The 21,622-nt window shown below is 47.8% G+C and overlaps 1 protein-coding gene across 3 annotated transcripts in view; it reads right to left on the bottom strand.

The window, feature by feature from the left end:
• The window catches only part of BICDL2 (BICD family like cargo adaptor 2), a 141,155-nt gene that overhangs the window by 21,705 nt on the left and 97,828 nt on the right, over window positions 1-21,622 (bottom strand). For 2 of the 3 annotated variants that reach the window (XM_063935466.1, XM_063935464.1), the window contains exons 7-8: window positions 12,893-13,042; window positions 4,954-5,084 (exon numbers count right to left, since the gene is read on the bottom strand). In XM_063935466.1, the coding sequence (XP_063791536.1) occupies window positions 4,954-5,084; window positions 12,893-13,042 (281 nt within the window). The remainder of the gene's footprint in view (window positions 1-4,953; window positions 5,085-12,892; window positions 13,043-21,622) is intronic. The other variant, XM_063935465.1, reaches the window with a different exon arrangement.

Here is a 21,622-nt window from a genome sequence, read left to right on the forward strand (position 1 = left end):
CCGCCAGTCACCCAGTCCTAAGTACTGCACATTCCGCCAGTCACCCAGTCCTAAGTACTGCACATTCCTCCAGTCACTCAGTCCTAAGTACCGCACATTCCTCCAGTCACTCAGTCCTAAGTACCGCACATTCTGCCAGTCACTCAGTCCTAAGTACCGCACATTCCGCCAGTAACTCAGCCCTAAGTACCGCACATTCCTCCAGTCATTCAGTCCTAAGTATCGCACATTCCGCAAGTTACTCAGTCCTAAGTACTGCACATTCCACCAGTCACTCAGTCCTCAGTACCTCACATTCCTCCAGTCACTCAGCCCTAAATACAGCACATTCCGCCAGTCTCTCAGTCCTAAGTACCGCACATTCCTCCAGTCTCTCAGTCCTAAGTACCGCACATTCCTCCAGTCACTCAGTCCTAAGTACTGCACATTCCGCCAGTCACTCAGCCCTAAGTACCGCACATTCCTCCAGTCTCTCAGTCCTAAGTACCGCACATTCCTCCAGTCACTCAGTCCTAAGTACTGCACATTCCGCCAGTCACTCAGCCCTAAGTACCGCACATTCCTCCAGTCTCTCAGTCCTAAGTACCGCACATTCCTCCAGTCACTCAGTCCTAAGTACAGCACATTCCACCAGTCACTCAGTCCTAAGTACCGCACATTCCACCAGTCACTCAGTCCTAAGTACTGCACATTCCTCCAGTCTCTCAGTCCTAAGTACCGCACATTCCTCCAGTCACTCAGTCCTAAGTACCGCACATTCCGCCAGTCACTCAGTCCTCAGTATCTCACATTCCGCCAGTCACTCAGTCCTAAGTACCGCACATTCCGCCAGTCACTCAGCTCAAAGTACCGCACATTCCGCCAGTCACTCAGCCCTAAGTACCGCACATTCCTCCAGTCACTCAGCCCTAAGTATCTCACATTCCGCCAGTCACTCAGTCCTCAGTATCTCACATTCCGCCAGTCACTCAGTCCTAAGTACCGCACATTCCTCCAGTCACTCAGTCCTAAGTACCGCACATTCCACTAGTCACTCAGCTCTAAGTACCGCACATTCCTCCAGTCACTCAGTCCTAAATACAGCACATTCCACTAGTCACTCAGCCCTAAGTACCGCACATTCCTCCAGTCACTCAGCCCTAAGTACCACACATTCCTCCAGTCACTCAACCTTAAGTACCGCACATTCCTCCAGTCACTCAGTCCTAAGTACCGCACATTCCGCCAGTAACTCAGCCCTAAGTACAGCACATTCCTCCAGTCACTCAGCCCTAAGTACTGCACATTCCACCAGTCACTCAGTCCTAAGTACTGCACATTCCTCCAGTCTCTCAGTCCTAAGTACCGCACATTCCTCCAGTCTCTCAGTCCTAAGTACCGCACATTCCTCCAGTCACTCAACCCTAAGTACCGCACATTCCTCCAGTCACTCAGCCCTAAATACAGCACATTCCGCCAGTCACCCAGTCCTAAGTACTGCACATTCCGCCAGTCACCCAGTCCTAAGTACTGCACATTCCGCCAGTCACCCAGTCCTAAGTACTGCACATTCCGCCAGTCACTCAGTCCTAAGTACCGCACATTCCTCCAGTCACTCAGTCCTAAGTACCGCACATTCTGCCAGTCACTCAGTCCTAAGTACCGCACATTCCGCCAGTAACTCAGCCCTAAGTACCGCACATTCCTCCAGTCATTCAGTCCTAAGTATCGCACATTCCGCAAGTTACTCAGTCCTAAGTACTGCACATTCCACCAGTCACTCAGTCCTCAGTACCTCACATTCCTCCAGTCACTCAGCCCTAAATACAGCACATTCCGCCAGTCACTCAGTCCTAAGTACCGCACATTCCTCCAGTCACTCAGTCCTAAGTACCGCACATTCCTCCAGTCTCTCAGTCCTAAGTACCGCACATTCCTCCAGTCTCTCAGTCCTAAGTACCGCACATTCCTCCAGTCACTCAGTCCTAAGTACTGCACATTCCGCCAGTCACTCAGCCCTAAGTACCGCACATTCCTCCAGTCTCTCAGTCCTAAGTACAGCACATTCCTCCAGTCACTCAGCCCTAAATACAGCACATTCCGCCAGTCACCCAGTCCTAAGTACCGCACATTCCGCCAGTCACTCAGTCCTAAGTACCGCACATTCCTCCAGTCTCTCAGTCCTAAGTACCGCACATTCCTCCAGTCACTCAGTCCTAAGTACAGCACATTCCACCAGTCACTCAGTCCTAAGTACCGCACATTCCACCAGTCACTCAGTCCTAAGTACTGCACATTCCTCCAGTCTCTCAGTCCTAAGTACCGCACATTCCTCCAGTCACTCAGTCCTAAGTACTGCACATTCCACCAGTCACTCAGTCCTAAGTACCGCACATTCCGCCAGTCACTCAGCCCTAAGTACTGCACATTCTGCCAGTCACTCTGCCCTAAGTACCGCACATTCCGCCAGTCACTCAGTCCTAAGTACCACACATTCCAGTCACTCAGCCCTAAGTACCGCACATTCCGCCAGTCACTCAGTCCTAAGTACCACACATTCCAGTCACTCAGCCCTAAGTACTGCACATTCCTCCAGTCACTCAGCCCTAAATACAGCACATTCCACCAGTCACTCAGTCCTAAGTACCGCACATTCCGCCAGTCACTCAGTCCTAAGTACCGCACATTCCCCCAGTCACTCAGTCCTAAGTACCGCACATTCCTCCAGTCACTCAGTCCTAAGTACCGCACATTCCTCCAGTCACTCAACCCTAAGTACCGCACATTCCTCCAGTCTCTCAGTCCTAAGTACCGCACATTCCTCCAGTCACTCAGGCCTAAGTACCGCACATTCTGCCAGTCACTCAGTCCTAAGTACCGAACATTCTGCCAGTCACTCGGTCCTAAGTACAGCACATTCCGCCAGTCACTCAGTCTTAAGTACCGCACATTCCGCCAGTCACTCAGTCCTAAGTACCACACATTCCAGTCACTTAGCCCTAAGTACCGCACATTCCGCCAGTCACTCAGTCCTAAGTACCGCACATTCTACCAGTCACTCAGTCCTAAGTACCGCACATTCCGCCAGTCACTCAGTCCTAATTACCGCACATTCTGCCAGTCACTCAGTCCTAAGTACTGCACACTTTGCCAGTCACTCAGTCCTAAGTATCGCACATTTCTCCAGTCACTCAGTCCTAAGTACCGCACATTCCTCCAGTCACTCAGTCCTAAGTACCGCACATTCTGCCAGTCACTCAGTCCTAAGTACTGCACACTTCGCCAGTCACTCAGTCCTAAGTACCGCACATTTCTCCAGTCACTCAGTCCTAAGTACCGCACATTCCACCAGTCACTCAGTCCTAAGTACCGCACATTCCTCCAGTCACTCAGTCCTAAGTACCGCACATTCCATCAGTCACTCAGCCCTAAGTACCGCACATTCTGCCAGTCACTCAGTCCTAAGTACCACACATTCCGCCAGTCACTCAGTCCTAAGTACCACACATTCCGCCAGTCACTCAGTCCTAAGTACCGCACATTCCTCCAGTCACTCAGTCCTAAGTACCGCACATTCCTCCAGTCACTCAGTCCTAAGTACCGCACATTCCTCCAGTCACTCAGCCCTAAATACAGCACATTCCGCCAGTCACTCAGTCCTCAGTACCGCACATTCTGCCAGTCACTCAGTCCTAAGTACCACACATTCCGCCAGTCACTCAGTCGTAAGTACCGCACATTCCGCCAGTCACTCAGTCCTCAGTACCGCACATTCCGCCACTCACTCAGTCGTAAGTACCACACATTCCGCCAGTCACTCCGTCCTAAGTACCGCACATTCCAACTGTCACTCAGTCCTAAGTACTGCACATTCCAACTGTCACTCATTCCTCAGTACCGCACATTCCGCCAGTCACTCAGTCCTAAGTACCGCACATTCCGCCAGTCACTCAGTCCTAAGTACCGCACATTCTGCCAGTCACTCAGTCCTAAGTACCACACATTCCAGTCACTCAGCCCTAAGTACCACACATTTTGCCAGTCACTCAGTCCTAAGTACCGCACATTCCGCAAGTCACTCAGTCCTCAGTACCGCACATTCCGCCAGTCACTCAGTCGTAAGTACCACACATTCCGCCAGTCACTCAGTCCTAAGTACCGCACATTCCAACTGTCACTCAGTCCTAAGTACCGCACATTCCATCTGTCACTCAGTCCTAAGTACCGCACATTCCGCCAGTCACTCATTCCTCAGTACCGCACATTCCGCCAGTCACTCAGTCCTAAGTACCCGCACATTCTGCGTCACTCAGTCCTAAGTACCGCACATTCCGCCAGTCACTCAGTCCTAAGTACCGTACACTCTGCCAGTCACTCAGTCCTAAGTACCGCACATTCCGCCAGTCACTCAGTCCTAAGTACCACACATTCCGCCAGTCACTCAGTCCTAAGTACCCGCACATTCCGCCAGTCACTCCGTCCTAAGTACCGCACATTCCGCCAGTCACTCAGTCCTAAGTACCACACATTCCGCCAGTCACTCAGTCCTAAGTACCGCACATTCCGCCAGTCACTCCGTCCTAAGTACCGCACATTCCGCCAGACACTCGGCCATTCTGACCAAGGTAATGCTGCGCTGAACAGCCCTGATACACCTCATTCTCCTGCTCATGTGTGACGGGGATGGTGCTAATCTGAGCAGTAGATCCTATATAATAAAAGGCTTATGCTGCTCCTCACCACTTTGGGGGGTATTGAAGTGTTTTGCACACCGGTGGCCATTGGATGGCGCCTGATAGAGCAATTCAAATGTTAACATTGCATTTATGTTTGTGACGGGCTGGTAACTAGTGAGAGAAGGTGCTGGTGTTATGGTGTCGGAGGTCGGCGTTTGTGGTGTTACCCATCGTACTTTCAGCACGTGATTACGGGGAAATGGCGTGAGGTTTTATTTGCTGTGTGCAGGAGACTTACTTCTTAATGGCCTCGTCGCGGTCACACACAGCTTGTTGTAGGGCGCTGTCACGGTCACTCTGCTGTGATAAGTCACGCAGCCTCTGCAGCTCCTCTCGCAGAGAGTTTATCTCTAAATACTGGAGGGTCACCTGCAGGGGGAGATGAGGAGAGTGTGATTGTGTAGGTGGGGTTGTGTGTGTGTATACAGTATGTAGTGATCCTGTGGTGTGTGTGTGTGTGTGTGTGTGGTGTGTGTGGTATATATGTAGTGATCCCATGGTGTGTGTGTGTGTGTGTGTGTGTGTGGTGATCCTGTGGTGTGTGTGTGTAGTGATTCTGTGGTGTGTGTAGTGATCCTGTGGTGTGTGTGTAGTGATCCCGTGGTGTGTGTGTGTGTGTATATGTAGTGATCCCGTGGTGTGTGTGTGTGTGTGTGTATATATATGTAGTGAACCCATGGTGTGTGGTGTGTGTGTGTGTGTGTGTGTATGTAGTGATCCGGTGGTGTGTGTGTGTATATGTGTAGTGAACCCATGGTGTGTGTGTGTGTGTGTGTATATGTAGTGATCCTGTGGTGTGTGTGTGTGTGTGTGTGTGTGTGTGTGTGTGTGTGTGTGTGTATATATAGTGAACCCATGGTGTGTGTGTGTGTGTGTGTGTGTGTGTGTGTGTATGTAGTGAACCTGTGGTGTGTGTGTGTGTGTGTGTGTGTGTGTTTGTGTGTATATAATAGTGATGTGCACCTGAAATTTTTCGGGTTTTGTGTTTTGGTTTTGGGTTCAGTTCTGTGGCCGTGTTTTGGGTTCGGACGCGTTTTGGCAAAACCTCACCGAATTTTTTTTGTCGGATTCGGGTGTGTTTTGGATTCGGGTGTTTTTTTCAAAAAACCCTAAAAAACAGCTTAAATCATAGAATTTGGGGGTCATTTTGATCCCATAGTATTATTAACCTCAATAACCATAATTTCCACTCATTTTCAGTCTATTCTGAACACCTCACACCTCACAATATTATTTTTAGTCCTAAAATTTGCACCGAGGTCGCTGGATGGCTAAGCTAAGCGACCCTAGTGGCCGACACAAACACCTGGCCCATCTAGGAGTGGCACTGCAGTGTCACGCAGGATGGCCCTTAAAAAAAATACTCCCCAAACAGCACATGACGCAAAGAAAAAAAGAGACGCAATGAGGTAGCTGTGTGACTAAGCTAAGCGACCCTAGTGGCCGACACAAACACCTGGCCCATCTAGGAGTGGCACTGCAGTGTCACGCAGGATGGCCCTTCAAAAAAATACTCCCCAAACAGCACATGACGCAAAGAAAAAAAGAGGCGCAATGAGGTAGCTGTGTGACTAAGCTAAGCGACCCTAGTGGCCGACACAAATACCTGGCCCATCTAGGAGTGGCACTGCAGTGTCACGCAGGATGGCCCTTCAAAAAAATACTCCCCAAACAGCACATGACGCAAAGAAAAAAAGAGGCGCAATGAGGTAGCTGTGTGACTAAGCTAAGCGACCCTAGTGGCCGACACAAACACGTGGCCCATCTAGGAGTGTCACTGCAGTGTCACGCAGGATGGCCCTTCAAAAAAATACTCCCCAAACAGCACATGACGCAAAGAAAAAAAGAGGCGCAATGAGGTAGCTGTGTGACTAAGCTAAGCGACCCTAGTGGCCGACACAAACACCTGGCCCATCTAGGAGTGGCACTGCAGTGTCACGCAGGATGGCCCTTCAAAAAAATACTCCCCAAACAGCACATGACGCAAAGAAAAAAAGAGGCGCAATGAGGTAGCTGTGTGACTAAGCTAAGCGACCCTAGTGGCCGACACAAACACCTGGCCCATCTAGGAGTGGCACTGCAGTGTCACGCAGGGTGGCCCTTCAAAAAAATACTCCCCAAACAGCACATGACGCAAAGAAAAAAAGAGGCGCAATGAGGTAGCTGTGTGACTAAGCTAAGCGACCCTAGTGGCCGACACAAACACCTGGCCCATCTAGGAGTGGCACTGCAGTGTCACGCAGGATGGCCCTTCAAAAAAATACTCCCCAAACAGCACATGACGCAAAGAAAAATGAAAGAAAAAAGAGGTGCAAGATGGAATTGTCCTTGGGCCCTCCCACCCACCCTTATATTGTAAAAACAGGACATGCACACTTTAACGAACCCATCATTTCAGCAACAGGGTCTGCCACACGACTGTGACTGAAATGACTGGTTGGTTTGGGCCCCCACCAAAAAAGAAGCAATCAATCTCTCCTTGCACAAACTGGCTCTACGGAGGCAAGATGTCCACCTCATCATCATCGTCCGATTCATCACCCCTTTCACTGTGTACATCCCCCTCCTCACAGATTATTAATTCGTCCCCACTGGAATCCACCATCTCAGGTCCCCGTGTACTTTCTGGAGGCAATTGCTGCTGGTGAATGTCTCCATGGAGGAATTGATTATAATTCATTTTAATGAACATCATCTTCTCCACATTTTCTGGAAGTAACCTCGTACGCCGATTGCTGACAAGGTGAGCGGCTGCACTAAACACTCTTTCGGAGTACACACTGGAGGGAGGGCAACTTAGGTAGAATAAAGCCAGTTTGTGCAAGGGCCTCCAAATGCCTCTTTTCCCTGCCAGTATACGTACGGACTGTCTGACGTGCCTACTTGGATGCGGTCACTCATATAATCCTCCACCATTCTTTCAATGGTGAGAGAATCATATGCAGTGACAGTAGACAACATGTCAGTAATCGTTGGCAGGTCCTTCAGTCCGGACCAGATGTCAGCATCAGCAGTCGCTCCAGACTGCCCTGCATCACTGCCAGCGGGTGGGCTCGGAATTCGTAGCCTTTTCCTCGCACCCCCAGTTGCGGGAGAATGTGAAGGAGGAGATGTTGACGGGTCGCGTTCCGCTTGACTTGACAATTTTCTCACCAGCAGGTCTTTGAACCTCTGCAGACTTGTGTCTGCCGTAAAGAGAGATCCAAGGTAGGTTTTAAATCTAGGATCGAGCACGGTGGCCAAAATGTAGTGCTCTGATTTCAACAGATTGACCACACGTGAATCCTGGTTAAGCGAATGAAGGGCTCCATCCACAAGCCCCACATGCCTAGCGGAATCGCTCTGTTTTAGCTCCTCCTTCAATGCCTCCAGCTTCTTCTGCAAAATCCTGATGAGGGGAATGACCTGACTCAGGCTGGCAGTGTCTGAACTGACTTCACATGTGGCAAGTTCAAAAGGTTGCAGAACCTTGCACAACGTTGAAATCATTCTACACTGCGCTTGAGACAGGTACATTCCACCTCCTTTGCCTATATCGTGGGCAGATGTATAGGCTTGAATGGCCTTTTGCTGCTCCTCCATCCTCTGAAGCATATAGAGGGTTGAATTCCACCTCGTTACCACCTCTTGCTTCAGATGATGGCAGGGCAGGTTCAGGTGTTTTTGGTGGTGCTCCAGTCTTCTGTACGCGGTGCCTGTACGCCGAAAGTGGCCCGCAATTCTTCTGGCCACCGACAGCATCTCTTGCACGCCCCTGTCGTTTTTTAAATAATTCTGCACCACCAAATTCAAGGTATGTGCAAAACATGGGACGTGCTGGAATTTGCCCAGATGTAATGCACGCACAATATTGCTGGCGTTGTCCGATGCCACAAATCCCCAGGAGGGTCCAATTGGGGTAAGCCATTCTGCGATGATCTTCCTCAGTTGCCGTAAGAGGTTTTCAGCTGTGTGCGTATTCTGGAAAGCGGTGATACAAAGCGTAGCCTGCCTAGGAACGAGTTGGCGTTTGCGAGATGCTGCTACTGGTGCCGCCGCTGCTGTTCTTGCAGGGGGAGGCAATACATCTACCTAGTGGGCTGTCACAGTCATGTAGTCCTGAGTCTGCCCTGCTCCACTTGTCCACATGTCCGTGGTTAAGTGGACATTGGGTACAACTGCATTTTTTTGGACACTGGTGAGTCTTTTTCTGACGTCCGTGTACATTCTCGGTATCGCCTGCCTAGAGAAGTAGAACCTAGATGGTATTTGGTAACGGGGGCACACTACCTCAAGCAATTGTCTAGTTCCCCGTGAACTAACGGCGGATACTGGACGCACGTCTAACACCAACATAGTTGTCAAGGCCTGAGTTATCCGCTTTGCAACAGGATGACTGCTGTGATATTTCATCTTCCTCGCAAAGGACTGTTGGACAGTCAATTGCTTACTGGAAGTAGTACAAGTGGTCTTCCGACTTCCCCTCTGGGATGACGATCGACTCCCAGCAGCAACAACAGCAGCGCCAGCAGCAGTAGGCGTTACACTCAAGGATGCATCGGAGGAATCCCAGGCAGGAGAGGACTCGTCAGACTTGCCAGTGACATGGCCTGCAGGACTATTGGCTTTCCTGGGTAAGGAGGAAATTGACACTGAGGGAGTTGGTGGTGTGGTTTGCGCGAGCTTGGTTACAAGAGGAAGGGATTTACTGGTCAGTGGACTGCTTCCGCTGTCGCCCAAAGTTTTTGAACTTGTCACTGACTTATTATGAATGCGCTGCAGGTGACGTATAAGGGAGGATGTTCCGAGGTGGTTAACGTCCTTACCCCTACTTATTACAGCTTGACAAAGGCAACACACGGCTTGACACCAGTTGTCCGCATTTCTGTTGAAATAATTCCACACTGAAGAGCTGATTTTTTTTGTGTTTTGACCAGGCATGTCAATGGCCATATTCCTCCCACGGACAACAGGTGTCTCCCCGGGTGCCTGACTTAAACAAACCACCTCACCATCAGAATCCTCCTTGTCAATTTCCTCCCCAGCGCCAGCAACACCCATATCCTCATCCTGGTGTACATCAACACTGACATCTTCAATTTGACTATCAGGAACTGGACTGCGGGTGCTCCTTCCAGCACTTGCAGGGGGCGTGCAAATGGTGGAAGGCACAAGCTCTTCCCGTCCAGTGTTGGGAAGATCAGGCATCGCAACCGACACAATTGGACTCTCCTTTGGGATTTGTGATTTCGAAGAACGCACAGTTCTTTGCTGTGCTTTTGCCAGCTTAAGTCTTTTCTTTTTTCTAGCGAGAGGATGAGTGCTTCCATCCTCATGTGAAGCTGAACCACTAGCCATGAACATAGGCCAGGGCCTCAGCCGTTCCTTGCCACTCCGTGTGGTAAATGGCATATTGGCAAGTTTACGCTTCTCCTCAGACGCTTTTAATTTTGATTTTTGGGTCATTTTACTGATCTTTTGTGTTTTGGATTTTACATGCTCTGTACTATGACATCGGGCATCGGCCTTGGCAGACGACGTTGATGGCATTTCATCGTCTCGGCCATGACTAGTGGCAGCAGCTTCAGCACGAGGTGGAAGTGGATCTTGATCTTTCCCTATTTTTTTAACCTCCACATTTTTGTTCTCCATATTTTAATGCGCACAACTAAAAGCCACCACAGGTATACAATGTAGATGGATGGATAGTATAGTATTATATTACTTATGGAGGACGACTGACGACACAGAGGTAGGTACAGCCGTGGCCTACCGTACTGCTATATATATATATAATATACTGTATAATATAATAACGGACCTGGTGGACACTGTCAGCAGACTGCTAAACTAGTATGAAGAAAAAAAAAGCCACCACAGGTATACAATGTAGATGGATGGATAGTATAGTATTATATTACTTATGGACGACGAGTGCACTGACGACACAGAGGTAGGTACAGCCGTGGCCTACCGTACTGCTAATAGATATAATAAATATACTGTATAATAATAACGGACCTGGTGGACACTGTCAGCAGACTGCTAAACTAGTATGAAGGAAAAAAAAGCCACCACAGGTATACAATGTAGATGGATGGATAGTATAGTATTATATTACTTATGGACGACGAGTGCACTGACGACACAGAGGTAGGTACAGCCGTGGCCTACCGTACTGCTAATAGATATAATAAATATACTGTATAATAATAACGGACCTGGTGGACACTGTCAGCAGACTGCTAAACTAGTATGAAGGAAAAAAAAGCCACCACAGGTATACAATGTAGATGGATGGATAGTATAGTATTATATTACTTATGGACGACGAGTGCACTGACGACACAGAGGTAGGTACAGCCGTGGCCTACCGTACTGCTATATATATATATATATATAATATACTGTATAATAATAACGGACCTGGTGGACACTGTCAGCAGACTGCTAAACTAGTATGAAGAAAAAAAAAAACACCACAGGAGTGTTTTTCAGGCAGACAAACGTATACTGGACTGGTGGTCACTGTCAGCAAAACTGTGCACTGTACTCCTGCTATAACTGCTCCCCAGTCCCCACAATTAGGCAGTGTGAGCAGTGCACTCAGCACAGATATATGCAGCAGTGCAGCACACTGAGTGAGCACAGATATGGTGGAGCGTTTTTTTCAGGCAGAGAAACAAAGGATGAAACTCACTGGTGGTATAATCAAAACCCTGCACTGTACTCCCTAACAGCTGCTCCCCGTCCCCAATCCTCCCCACAATTATAAGTCACTCAGTCTCTTTACTCTTTTCTTCTACTATAACGGAGAGGACGCCAGCCACGTCCTCTCCCTATCAATCTCAATGCACGTGTGAAAATGGCGGCGACGCGCGGCTCCTTATATAGAATCCGAATCTCGCGAGAATCCGACAGCGGGATGATGACGTTCGGGCGCGCTCGGGTTAACCGAGCAAGGCGGGAGGATCTGAGTCGCTCGGACCCGTGAAAAAAAAGGTGAAGTTCGGGCGGGTTCGGATCCCGAGGATCCGAACCCGCTCATCACTAGTATATATATGTAGTGAACCCATGGTGTGTGTGTGTGTGTATATGTAGTGATCCTGTGGTGTGTGTGTGTGTGTGTGTGTGTGTGTGTGTGTGTGTGTATATATATGTAGTGAACCCATGGTGTGTGTGTGTATGTAGTGATCCTGTGGTGAGTGTGTGCGTATATATGTAGTGATCCCATGGTGTGTGTGTGTGTGTGTGTGTGTGTGTGTGTGTGTGTGTGTGTGTGTGTGTGTGTAGTGATCCTGTGGTGTGTGTGTGTGTGTGTGTGTGTATGTAGTGATCCTGTGGTGAGTGTGTGCATATGTACTGATCCTGTGGTGTGTGTGTGTGTGTGTGTGTGTGTGTGTGTGTGTGTGTGTGTGTGTATGTAGTGATCCTGTGGGGTGTGTGTGTGTGTGTGTGTGTGTGTGTGTGTGTGTGTGTGTGTGTGTGTATATATGTAGTGATCCCATGGTGTGTGTGTGTGTGTGTGTGTGTGTGTGTGTGTGTGTGTGTGTGTGTGTGTGTGTGTGTGTGTAGTGATCCTGTGGTGTGTGTGTATATATGTAGTGATCCCGTGGTGTGTGTGTGTGTGTGTGTGTATGTAGTGATCCCATGGTGTGTGTGTGTGTGTGTAGTGATCCTGTGGTGTGTGTGTATATATGTAGTGATCCCGTGGTGTGTGTATATATGTAGTGATCCTGGTGTGTGTGTGTGTGTGTGTGTGTGTGTGGTGATCCTGTGGTGTGTGTGTGTGTATATATGTAGTGATCGTGTGTGTGTGTGTGTGTGTGTGTGTGTGTGTGTGTGTGTGTGTGTGTGTGTGTAGTGATCCTGTGGTGTGTGTGTATATATGTAGTGATCGTGTGTGTGTGTGTGTGTAGTGATCCTGTGGTGTGTGTGTATATATGTAGTGATCCCGTGGTGGGTGTGTGTGTGTGTGTGTGTGTGTGTGTGTGTGTGTGTGTGTGTGTGTGTGTGCAGTGATCCTGTGGTGTGTGTGTATATATGTAGTGATCCCGTGGTGTGTGTGTGTAGTGATCCTGTGGTGTGTGTGTGTGTGTGTGTGTGTGTATATGTAGTGATCCCATGGTGTGTGTGTGTGTGTGTGTGTGTGTGTGTGTGTGTGTGTGTGTGGTGATCCCGTGGTGTGTGTGTGTTACCTGGTCCTGCAGTTTCCCGATCTCCGCCTCCTTCTCCTGGATCAGATCCCCCTCTCTCGCGGTCAGATACGCTGACAGGTGACCAGCGCCGGGAATAGTGGGCGTGTGCTCAGCAGACAGGGCGGAGGGGTGTAATGAGGCTCCTCTCTGCTGTGACAATGACAGACACGTTATCCCCTGCTGTGGCCTCTTATCAAGGGGTGACATAGAGTAGGGGTGACATAGAGTACCGTATGCTGCAGGCAAGATACACTGGGCCTAATTCAGACCTGATCGCAGCAGCAAATTTGTTAGCTAATGGGCACTGCAGGTGGGGCAGATGTAACATGTGCAGAGAGAGTTAGATTTGGGTGGGGTGTGTTCAAACTGAAATCTAAATTGCAGTGTGAAAATAAAGCAGTCAGTATTTACCCTGCACAGTAACAAAATAACCCACCCAAATATAACTCTCTCTGCACATGTTATATCTGCCCCACCTGCAGTGCACATGGTATTATTACCCATTAGCTAACAAATTTGCTGATACGGATATATATATAGGGCAGTAGAGAGCCTTACTGGGCTCAGGTACTTTTAGTGGGCATGGCCTAATCACAGGAGGCGTGGCCATGCACCCTTATACAAAAATATAGATAGATTTTACTTGTTTCTGATCAATTTAAAATCGATGAAAATCCATCACAATCGATGTTGCACTTCCAGGGCTAGGACACACAGTCATTAATAATAGGATTTTAATTACCTACCAGTAAATCCTTTTCTTGTGCTCCGTAGAGGATTCTGGGGATCCATTTAGTACCATGGGGTATAGATGGGTCCACTAGGAGCCATGGGCTGGCTCCTCCCTCTATGCCCCTCCCACCAGACTCAGTATAGGAAACTGTGCCCGAGGAGACAGACATACTTTGAGAGAAGGATATAAAAGGATGGTGGTGAGATTATGAACCAGCACACACAAGAGGAAAGCCATGCTAACCAAACTTGAAACAGGAACAGCTGAACCAACAACAATACTTAATCAAGTAACAGAGCAGGAACAATGAAGCACCAGGCGGGCGCCCAGCATCCTCTACGGACTACGAGAAAAGGATTTACCGGTAGGTAATTAAAATCCTATTTTCTCTTATGTCCTAGAGGATACTGGGGATCAGTGCTTAAAGTGGTCTTAGAAAGGTGGTGGATCTCACCCCCCCCTCCCCCCGGCGCCCATGCAATAAAAGTATTGTGCGCGCCCTAAAAAAGGGGCGTGATCTCAAAAAGAAAGGGGCGTGGTCACTCAATAGTAATAATGCCCATAGTAGTAGCACCCCTAATACACATAATGCCCACAGTAGTAGCAGCGCCCCTAATACACATAATGCCCACAGTAGTAGCGCCCCTAATACACATAATGCCCACAGTAGTAGCAGCGCCCCTAATACACATAATGCCCACTGTCAAAGTCGGAAAAATATCATGCTACACGTTGCCATATATTCACCTCATGCGCTTGCCCGCTGCACGTGCACATTCTCTCCCGTGCGTGCGGATACTCGCAGCTGCGTGATGGCGCCTCCTCGGCCATGCGCTCGAGCGCGTGGTATGTGCATTTACGGTAGAGTTTGTGTGCGTCTAGCGGGCGACTCAATCGTTAAATAATAAAACCAAATAGTATGTTTTATAGATAATGTTCCCCTTAATAATGACTGTAAGTTTGTTTAATGTAACTGGTCGCTGGACAGAGAAATTCCTCTTTGCATGATACGAAGGGTCAGACAGGGTTTGAGCAGTGGTGTTTGGTACCTAACTAAAGAACATTTTATTAGAAACAATCCGGTGCTGGTTAGGTAAAGATTAATCGCTCCTGCGTATAGTTATGTCTATTAGTAGTTTCTGGACATTTACTATATTTGCGGTTCATTATCCATGTGGCGGGAATTCTGAGATTCCCTCCCACCTGAGCAGTTTGATATAGTCACAGCCCACCTGTTCAAACTAACCTATGACCTTTTGTTATGATGCAAGGAGACATTCCTGTGTCCAATGAACAATGAGATTGTAGGCCCCTTTGTAGTATACTGTACGCAGTGTATATAAGGACAGCCAGCCTGGCCAGCTCAGTCTTCTCTCCACAAACGGTTTTCATCTTGACTAACTCGGAGCTGGTACCAGGACTGCGCAGCGATCATTCCCCAGTGTGTGTGTAAGTTATTCTCTGTGACCATTCTAAATCTCTGTATTTTGCCATATTCTCTCTCTCTGTTATTGTATAAGATTGTGATGCTATTGTATATTTATGTGTAGTTAGCCTGCTTAGATATTGATGTTAGCCTGTAGTGTATGAACTGTTAACTGTTTTTTTAACTTTTACATAGCTAGATATTGTTAGTAAAGGTGTTGGAACCTTAGCAAGGTATTGTGTGTTTATTACATTGCTGAGAGTATTCAGAGCGTCTCAATCGCTCAAGAGGCTTTCATACAATAGAGGTTAATTAGCATTGCATTGTGCTCACATTACAAAACCAAGGTTTACAGTATAGGCTCAGCCTTTCATTGAGGTGCATACAAGGTTTACTGAGTGTCATCCCGTGAGCGTCTGCGCCGCTCGTGTTCCCCTCGTGGTCACGAGCGTACGCTACGCTAGTAGCGTAGCATTACGGTAGTCGGCCGCCTATAGCGTGCTCGTCACCAAGCGTTAAGCTGTGAGCGAGCGTGTCGCATGTGCGTCTCGACCACGGATAAGCGTCTATATATGCGTGTATATATAAGTTTCTAAATTTTGGGGTTGAACCACAGGAAATTATCGAGTTCTCGTGAGGTACATACGTGTAAGTGACGGCACGGTGGCTTGGGAGGCATCCCTTGTTAAATATTTAAAATAAGAGCATTAGAGTATAGCAGACCAGGAGGTCTACTGTAGCACAGACCAGGAGATCCAGACAGACCAGGAGGTCTAGGTACAGCAGACTAGGAAGTCCGCTATAGATAAAGAGATAAAGAAGCACAACACCAGGAAGGGTTTGTGCGGTACCCATATAGGCCATTAAGCTCTGGCTGAAGGAATTCGCAGCCACAATTTTCGATTCCACTGGTCGCTCCGCACATAAGATTAGTTGCTTATGTGCAGAACGATTGTACCGCACGTAATTGTGTGCATTAGTTAGTAACTTGACCCAGTACCATTTGCGTACGCTAGAGGGGTCATAAACGCTATTTGTACATTCTAACGTGATTTGTGTGATTTTTTTTTTATTTCAAGGGAGGTTCGCTGGTCACTCGGGAATTCTCTAACAACCAATAGTTACTGGGAAGGGTTAAGTGCTCTTCGGATCACACCCACATGTTCCAGTAAATAGAAGTTCAGGTCGCAGGGGCCCTAGGTTGAGTACGCCAGCGCTAAGGCAGTGTGTGGGCGTATTGGTCGACGTGGGCGAGTGAGTGGAGGTACTCGGTAAACTTCCGCCGCCGGCCTTCCCCGGACATCTTGGTTTTTGTAAGGGTTCGCTGAAGACCCTGATTTGAAGGTCAGAGGTAGTGAAAGCAACACCTGCAAAGATGGGGGCCAGTTGTTCAGGTAGGGGGCGATCAACCTCGGTTCGGGTTGACTTAGTAAACCGACCAATCGGGTCGGCAAGGTATGTCATGTGTGAGAAATACGGTTCACACACAAAGGTTTTGTGCGATGAATGGGAAAGAATGACTGTGCATGATGGGGAAAAGTTCCCACGGGTAGGCAGTTTTAGTCCCGAGGTGTTACAAAATCTAAGGAGAAGGATATGTCTCATTAAATCTGCAAAGAGACGGATCAAACATGATTATTTACAGTTATGGCAACAGGAAGGTGAAATACAAAGAGGATTGGCTCAAGCGGCTGGATCTAACCCTATCAGGAAACTGATAGCTACCGCTCCCCCACCACCATACATAACGGGAGAGAAGGTGGTTACAGAGAATGGCACACTGGTGAATGATAAACATGCACTTAGTAACTGTATAAATGTTAAGAATAATGTAACCAAGATTGTTGATGCTAATATTAACCCGTGCAAGCTGTACCCTGTTTTAAACTTTCCCCAGGATTGTGACCAAGAGGATGAGCCAACAACAATATCGGCACTCTCTCTAGCAGCCACCATAGCAGAAACAACAGTGGGCACTTCCCAACCAGTAAGAGCAGTATCAAAGGCTCCTAGTGGAGGGACAGGTGAGGTCGTATCAACTGGTAAGTACGGCACTATACACTATGCCGAAACCATTACACCACATGTTGTAGAATCTACTCAGAATGATGTTATTGAACTTAATCCCGTTAGGGTAATTGCAGTGCCAAATGGGAAAACTGACACTTCAGGACTCACTCCTGTCAGACACATCGCCATGCACTGCCCCTTTTCCCGAATGGAATTAAGATCAATGGTGTCTGAATTCCCTGATCCTAGGAAAGATCTAGTTGCAAGCCAGAAATACATTAGAGAGCTAGGAAATACTGTGGAGCCCAATAACAAAGACTGGCAGATATTGCTGAGGGCATGTTTACCCTCCAATGTCGACTCAGTGAGATTTATAGCTGACTGTAAATTAGATGAAGAGGTACCCCTTAAGGACGTGTACAACCAAGATAATGTACAGAGAATAAATTTACAGTTAAAAGAGTATTTTCCAGCTGTTGCCAAATGGAACAAAATTTTCTCCATCAAACAAAAAGAGGGAGAAACAGCTGCTGATTATTTTCATCGGGCACTACAGGAAATGGCTAAGTATACAGGCATAGAAGACATTAAGACAAATGTGAATCATAGAGAAGTAGCAGTATATGTGTTAATGGATGGTTTAAAGGAAGTATTGAGGACGAGGGTACAGACCACCCAACCATGTTGGCGAGGTCTGTCGGTGGCTACTTTGAGAGAGGCCGCTATTGATCATGATCGGAATATCACCAGACACAGGGAGTCACAAAGTGATAAGTTAATGGCCGTAAGTATACAGGCCCTGACCACAAGGCCACCTCAGTATAAGTCTCCGACCCCTGTGGGTAAGTCAAATGTGGTAACTTGTTATTACTGTCATAAAGAGGGACATTTTGCACGAGACTGTAGATCGAAAAATGCACAAAAATCATCAACCCCCTAGACAACGACATGACACACGAAATTGGGATCAAGGACCGCAGAGACGGAGTTATGAGCCACACGCAGGGGAAACAAAAAGGTATCCCCAAAAAGAGACTGGCAAGTCACCGATAGTTCCCATTTACCCCCTTCACAGGTAATAGCTGCCAGCGCAATGCAGGGAGGTCACCACGCACCATAGGGGTGGGGTCACACCTGTAATCTGCAGCCAGTAAAATTAATTGCGAGCCTTGGAAGAGAACCCGAGGTCACAATTGATGTAGCTGGTAAATCTCTAAATTTCCTTGTAGATACGGGGGCGGCCAAGTCAGTGATAAATTCGACCGTGGGCATGAGAACCACTGGTAAAACAATTCCAGCCATGGGAGTAACAGGAGTAGTACAGCACTACCCTTTAAGCAAACCTGCAGAGATTACGATAGGGCCTTTGCATACCAAGCATTCTTTTCTGCTGGCTGCATCGGCTCCGACTAATCTCCTAGGGAGAGATTTACTGTGCAAAATGGGATGCGTCATATACTGTACTCCTGAAGGTGTGTTCTTGGACATACCCGAAAACCACGCTCAGGAAGCGCAGGATATGCTAGACTCCCCAACAAGATTAATGTCACACACTGTTGTTGTAAATAGGTGTCCGTCCAAGGTAGAGGAAATGATTTCCCAGATACCGGAATCACTTTGGACCAAGGATGGACAAGACACTGGATTGATGGCAAACGTAGCCCCAGTAGTTGTACAAGTAAAAGATGGTAGGATAGCTCCAAAAATCCCACAATACCCTCTGAAGCCAGAGGTGGAGTTAGTAGTTTACCCTGTAATAGAGCGCTTGCTACAACAGGGCATTCTGGTAAGAACGTCCAGCACTGCCAATAGTCCCATCTTCCCTGTTAAAAAGAGTGGGGAGAGGGGTTACAGATTAGTGCAGGATCTAAGAGGGATCAACAAAATAGTAGAGAGTCAATTCCCTGTAGTGCCAAATCCAGCTGTCATCCTTATGCAAATCCCTCCCACTGCCAAATTTTTCACTGTGATTGACCTCTGCTCCGCTTTCTTCTCGGTACCTCTGCACCCTGACAGTCAATACTTATTCGCATTCACATACAGAGGAGTTCAGTACACTTGGACTCGATTACCACAAGGTTTCATAGACAGTCCAAGTATTTTCTCACAGGCCCTGCATGATTGTTTACAGTCTTTCCAACCAGAGAGTGGATCAATATTGATACAGTATGTGGATGATTTACTGCTGTGTTCAGATTCACTGGAAGCGTCCCTGAGAGATACGAAACAACTCCTGTTTCATCTTTCAGACACAGGACACAAGGTTTCCAAGGACAAGTTACAATTATGCCAAACCCGTGTGAAGTATTTGGGACACTGTCTAACACAAGGACTGAGACACCTTACCGCTGATAGAATTCAAGCAATTCGTGACATGACCCTGCCACAAACCCAGCAACAGATTAGAACATTTTTAGGAATGTGTGGGTATTGCCGTAACTGGATCCCAGGTTTTTCCATACTAGCCTTACCTTTGCAGGAGATGGTCTCATCAAGCAAACCTGATCGGATTTCGCACACAGACGAATCTGAGATGGCATTTGAGAGACTTAAACAGTGCCTAACGCAGGCACCGGCATTAGGTATGCTTGACTATGGGAAACCCTTTGAGCTGTACGGAACAGAGAGTGCTGGGTGCGCAGCAGGTGTCTTAACCCAGAAGCATGATGAAGCCAGCAGGCCGGTAGCCTACCATTGCGCTCAGCTAGACACGGTAGCGCGATCCCTCCCCACATGCTTGCGAAGCGTTGCAGCAATAGCATTGCTAGTCACAAAAAGCGAAGATGTAGTGCTAGGACACAACCTCACAATTCATACACCACATGCAGTGTCAGCCTTACTGAATTCGGCCCAAACCAGACACGTCTCATCAGCGCGGTTTACAAGATGGGAATTGGCATTGATGGCCCCCGTAAACATCACCATAAGGAGATGCAGCGCATTAAATCCTGCAACGTATCTCCCAGGTGTGCCTGGACAGGCACAAAGGGTGGAGGATGAGAGTGATGGTGAAGGAGGATTTAATACAGGGGATGACACGCATGATTGTATGGAATATTTGACCCAAAATTTCACGGCAAGGCCTGACATCAGTGACAACCCACTGGAAGATGTAGATTTTACTTTCTACACTGACGGTAGTTGTCACAGACAGTCAGACTCGGGAGACTTGTGTACTGGATACGCAGTCGTAGATGACCAAGGTATCATATAAGCGGAACCGCTAGGCCCACCACACTCAGCCCTAACCAGAGCATGTGAATTGGCAAAGGGCAAATCAGCCAATATTTACACAGATTCTAGGTACGCCTTCGGAGTAGTCCATGATTTCGGGGCCCTATGGCGCCTCAGAAATTTCATGATGGCAGCTGGCACACCCATAGCGCATGCAGCCCACATCAAAAGACTTCTAACAGCGATACAGGAACCCGACAGAGTGGCTGTTATCAAGTGTAAAGCTCACACATATAGCCAAGACCCGGTATCACTTGGTAACAGCCGAGCAGACGAAGCTGCTAAATCAGCAGCTAGTAACCCCATACAAACAGACAGTACACAACTGATGGTATTTAATACTGTAAACACACAGAAATTGTGTGAAATGCAAAATTTGTGTTCCCCACAGGAAACGGCAGTCTGGAGGTCAAAAGGATATGGCCAGGAGTCCTCAGGACTATGGACAGACGGACAGGGTAAGCCAGTGGCACCCAGAGCATACCTTCCAAGTCTAGCGGAAGCGGCACATGGGCTGACTCATCTAGGCAAAGAAGGAATGTGTAAGTTGGTAAGAGCTTATTGGTGCGCCCCAGGATTTTCTTCCCATGCGGGTAAAAGAGCGATGACATGCCTCACCTGCTTGAGGAAGAATATCGGAAAGGCAATACCGACAGAGCCATCTCATATCCCTCCGACAGATGGCCCTTTTCAGGTAATACAAATTGATTTCAAACAATTGCCATCTTGTAGAAATTTAAAATATGTATTGGTCTGTATTGATGTGTTCTCAAATTGGGTTGAAGCATTTCCCGCGGCCACAAATACCGCTGTATTTACTGCAAAGAAAATTGTGCAGGAATTTGTGTGTAGGTATGGTATCCCTAGAATAATTGAAAGTGATAGGGGTACCCATTTTACAGGTGAAGTCTTTCAAACAATGTGTAAGTTGATGGGAATTAATAGTAAGCTGCACACTCCGTACCGCCCCCAGGCGAGTGCGAAGGTGGGAAGAGTAAACAGCACTATTAAAAATAAATTGAGCAAGGTAATGACTGAAACAGGACTGTTATGGCCTGAAGCTTTGCCAATCGTATTATACAGAATCATAACCACTCCCAGGTCCCCTCTTAATCTGTCTCCTTTTGAAATTCTGTTTGGTCGACAACCCCATGTTATGATTAACCCCCAGGATGATTTGAAATGTAACAATGAAGTAACCGTAAAGTACTTGGTTAAGATGAGTAAGCAATTGAGGAATCAGAATGATAATCTAAAGTTGGTGATTCCTGATTTGCCAGACAGTAATTGTCATGACATTGAACCTGGGGATTATGTAATGATACGG

Source organism: Pseudophryne corroboree, chromosome 7 (genome assembly GCF_028390025.1).
Source record: "Pseudophryne corroboree isolate aPseCor3 chromosome 7, aPseCor3.hap2, whole genome shotgun sequence".
NCBI lineage: Eukaryota > Metazoa > Chordata > Amphibia > Anura > Myobatrachidae > Pseudophryne > Pseudophryne corroboree.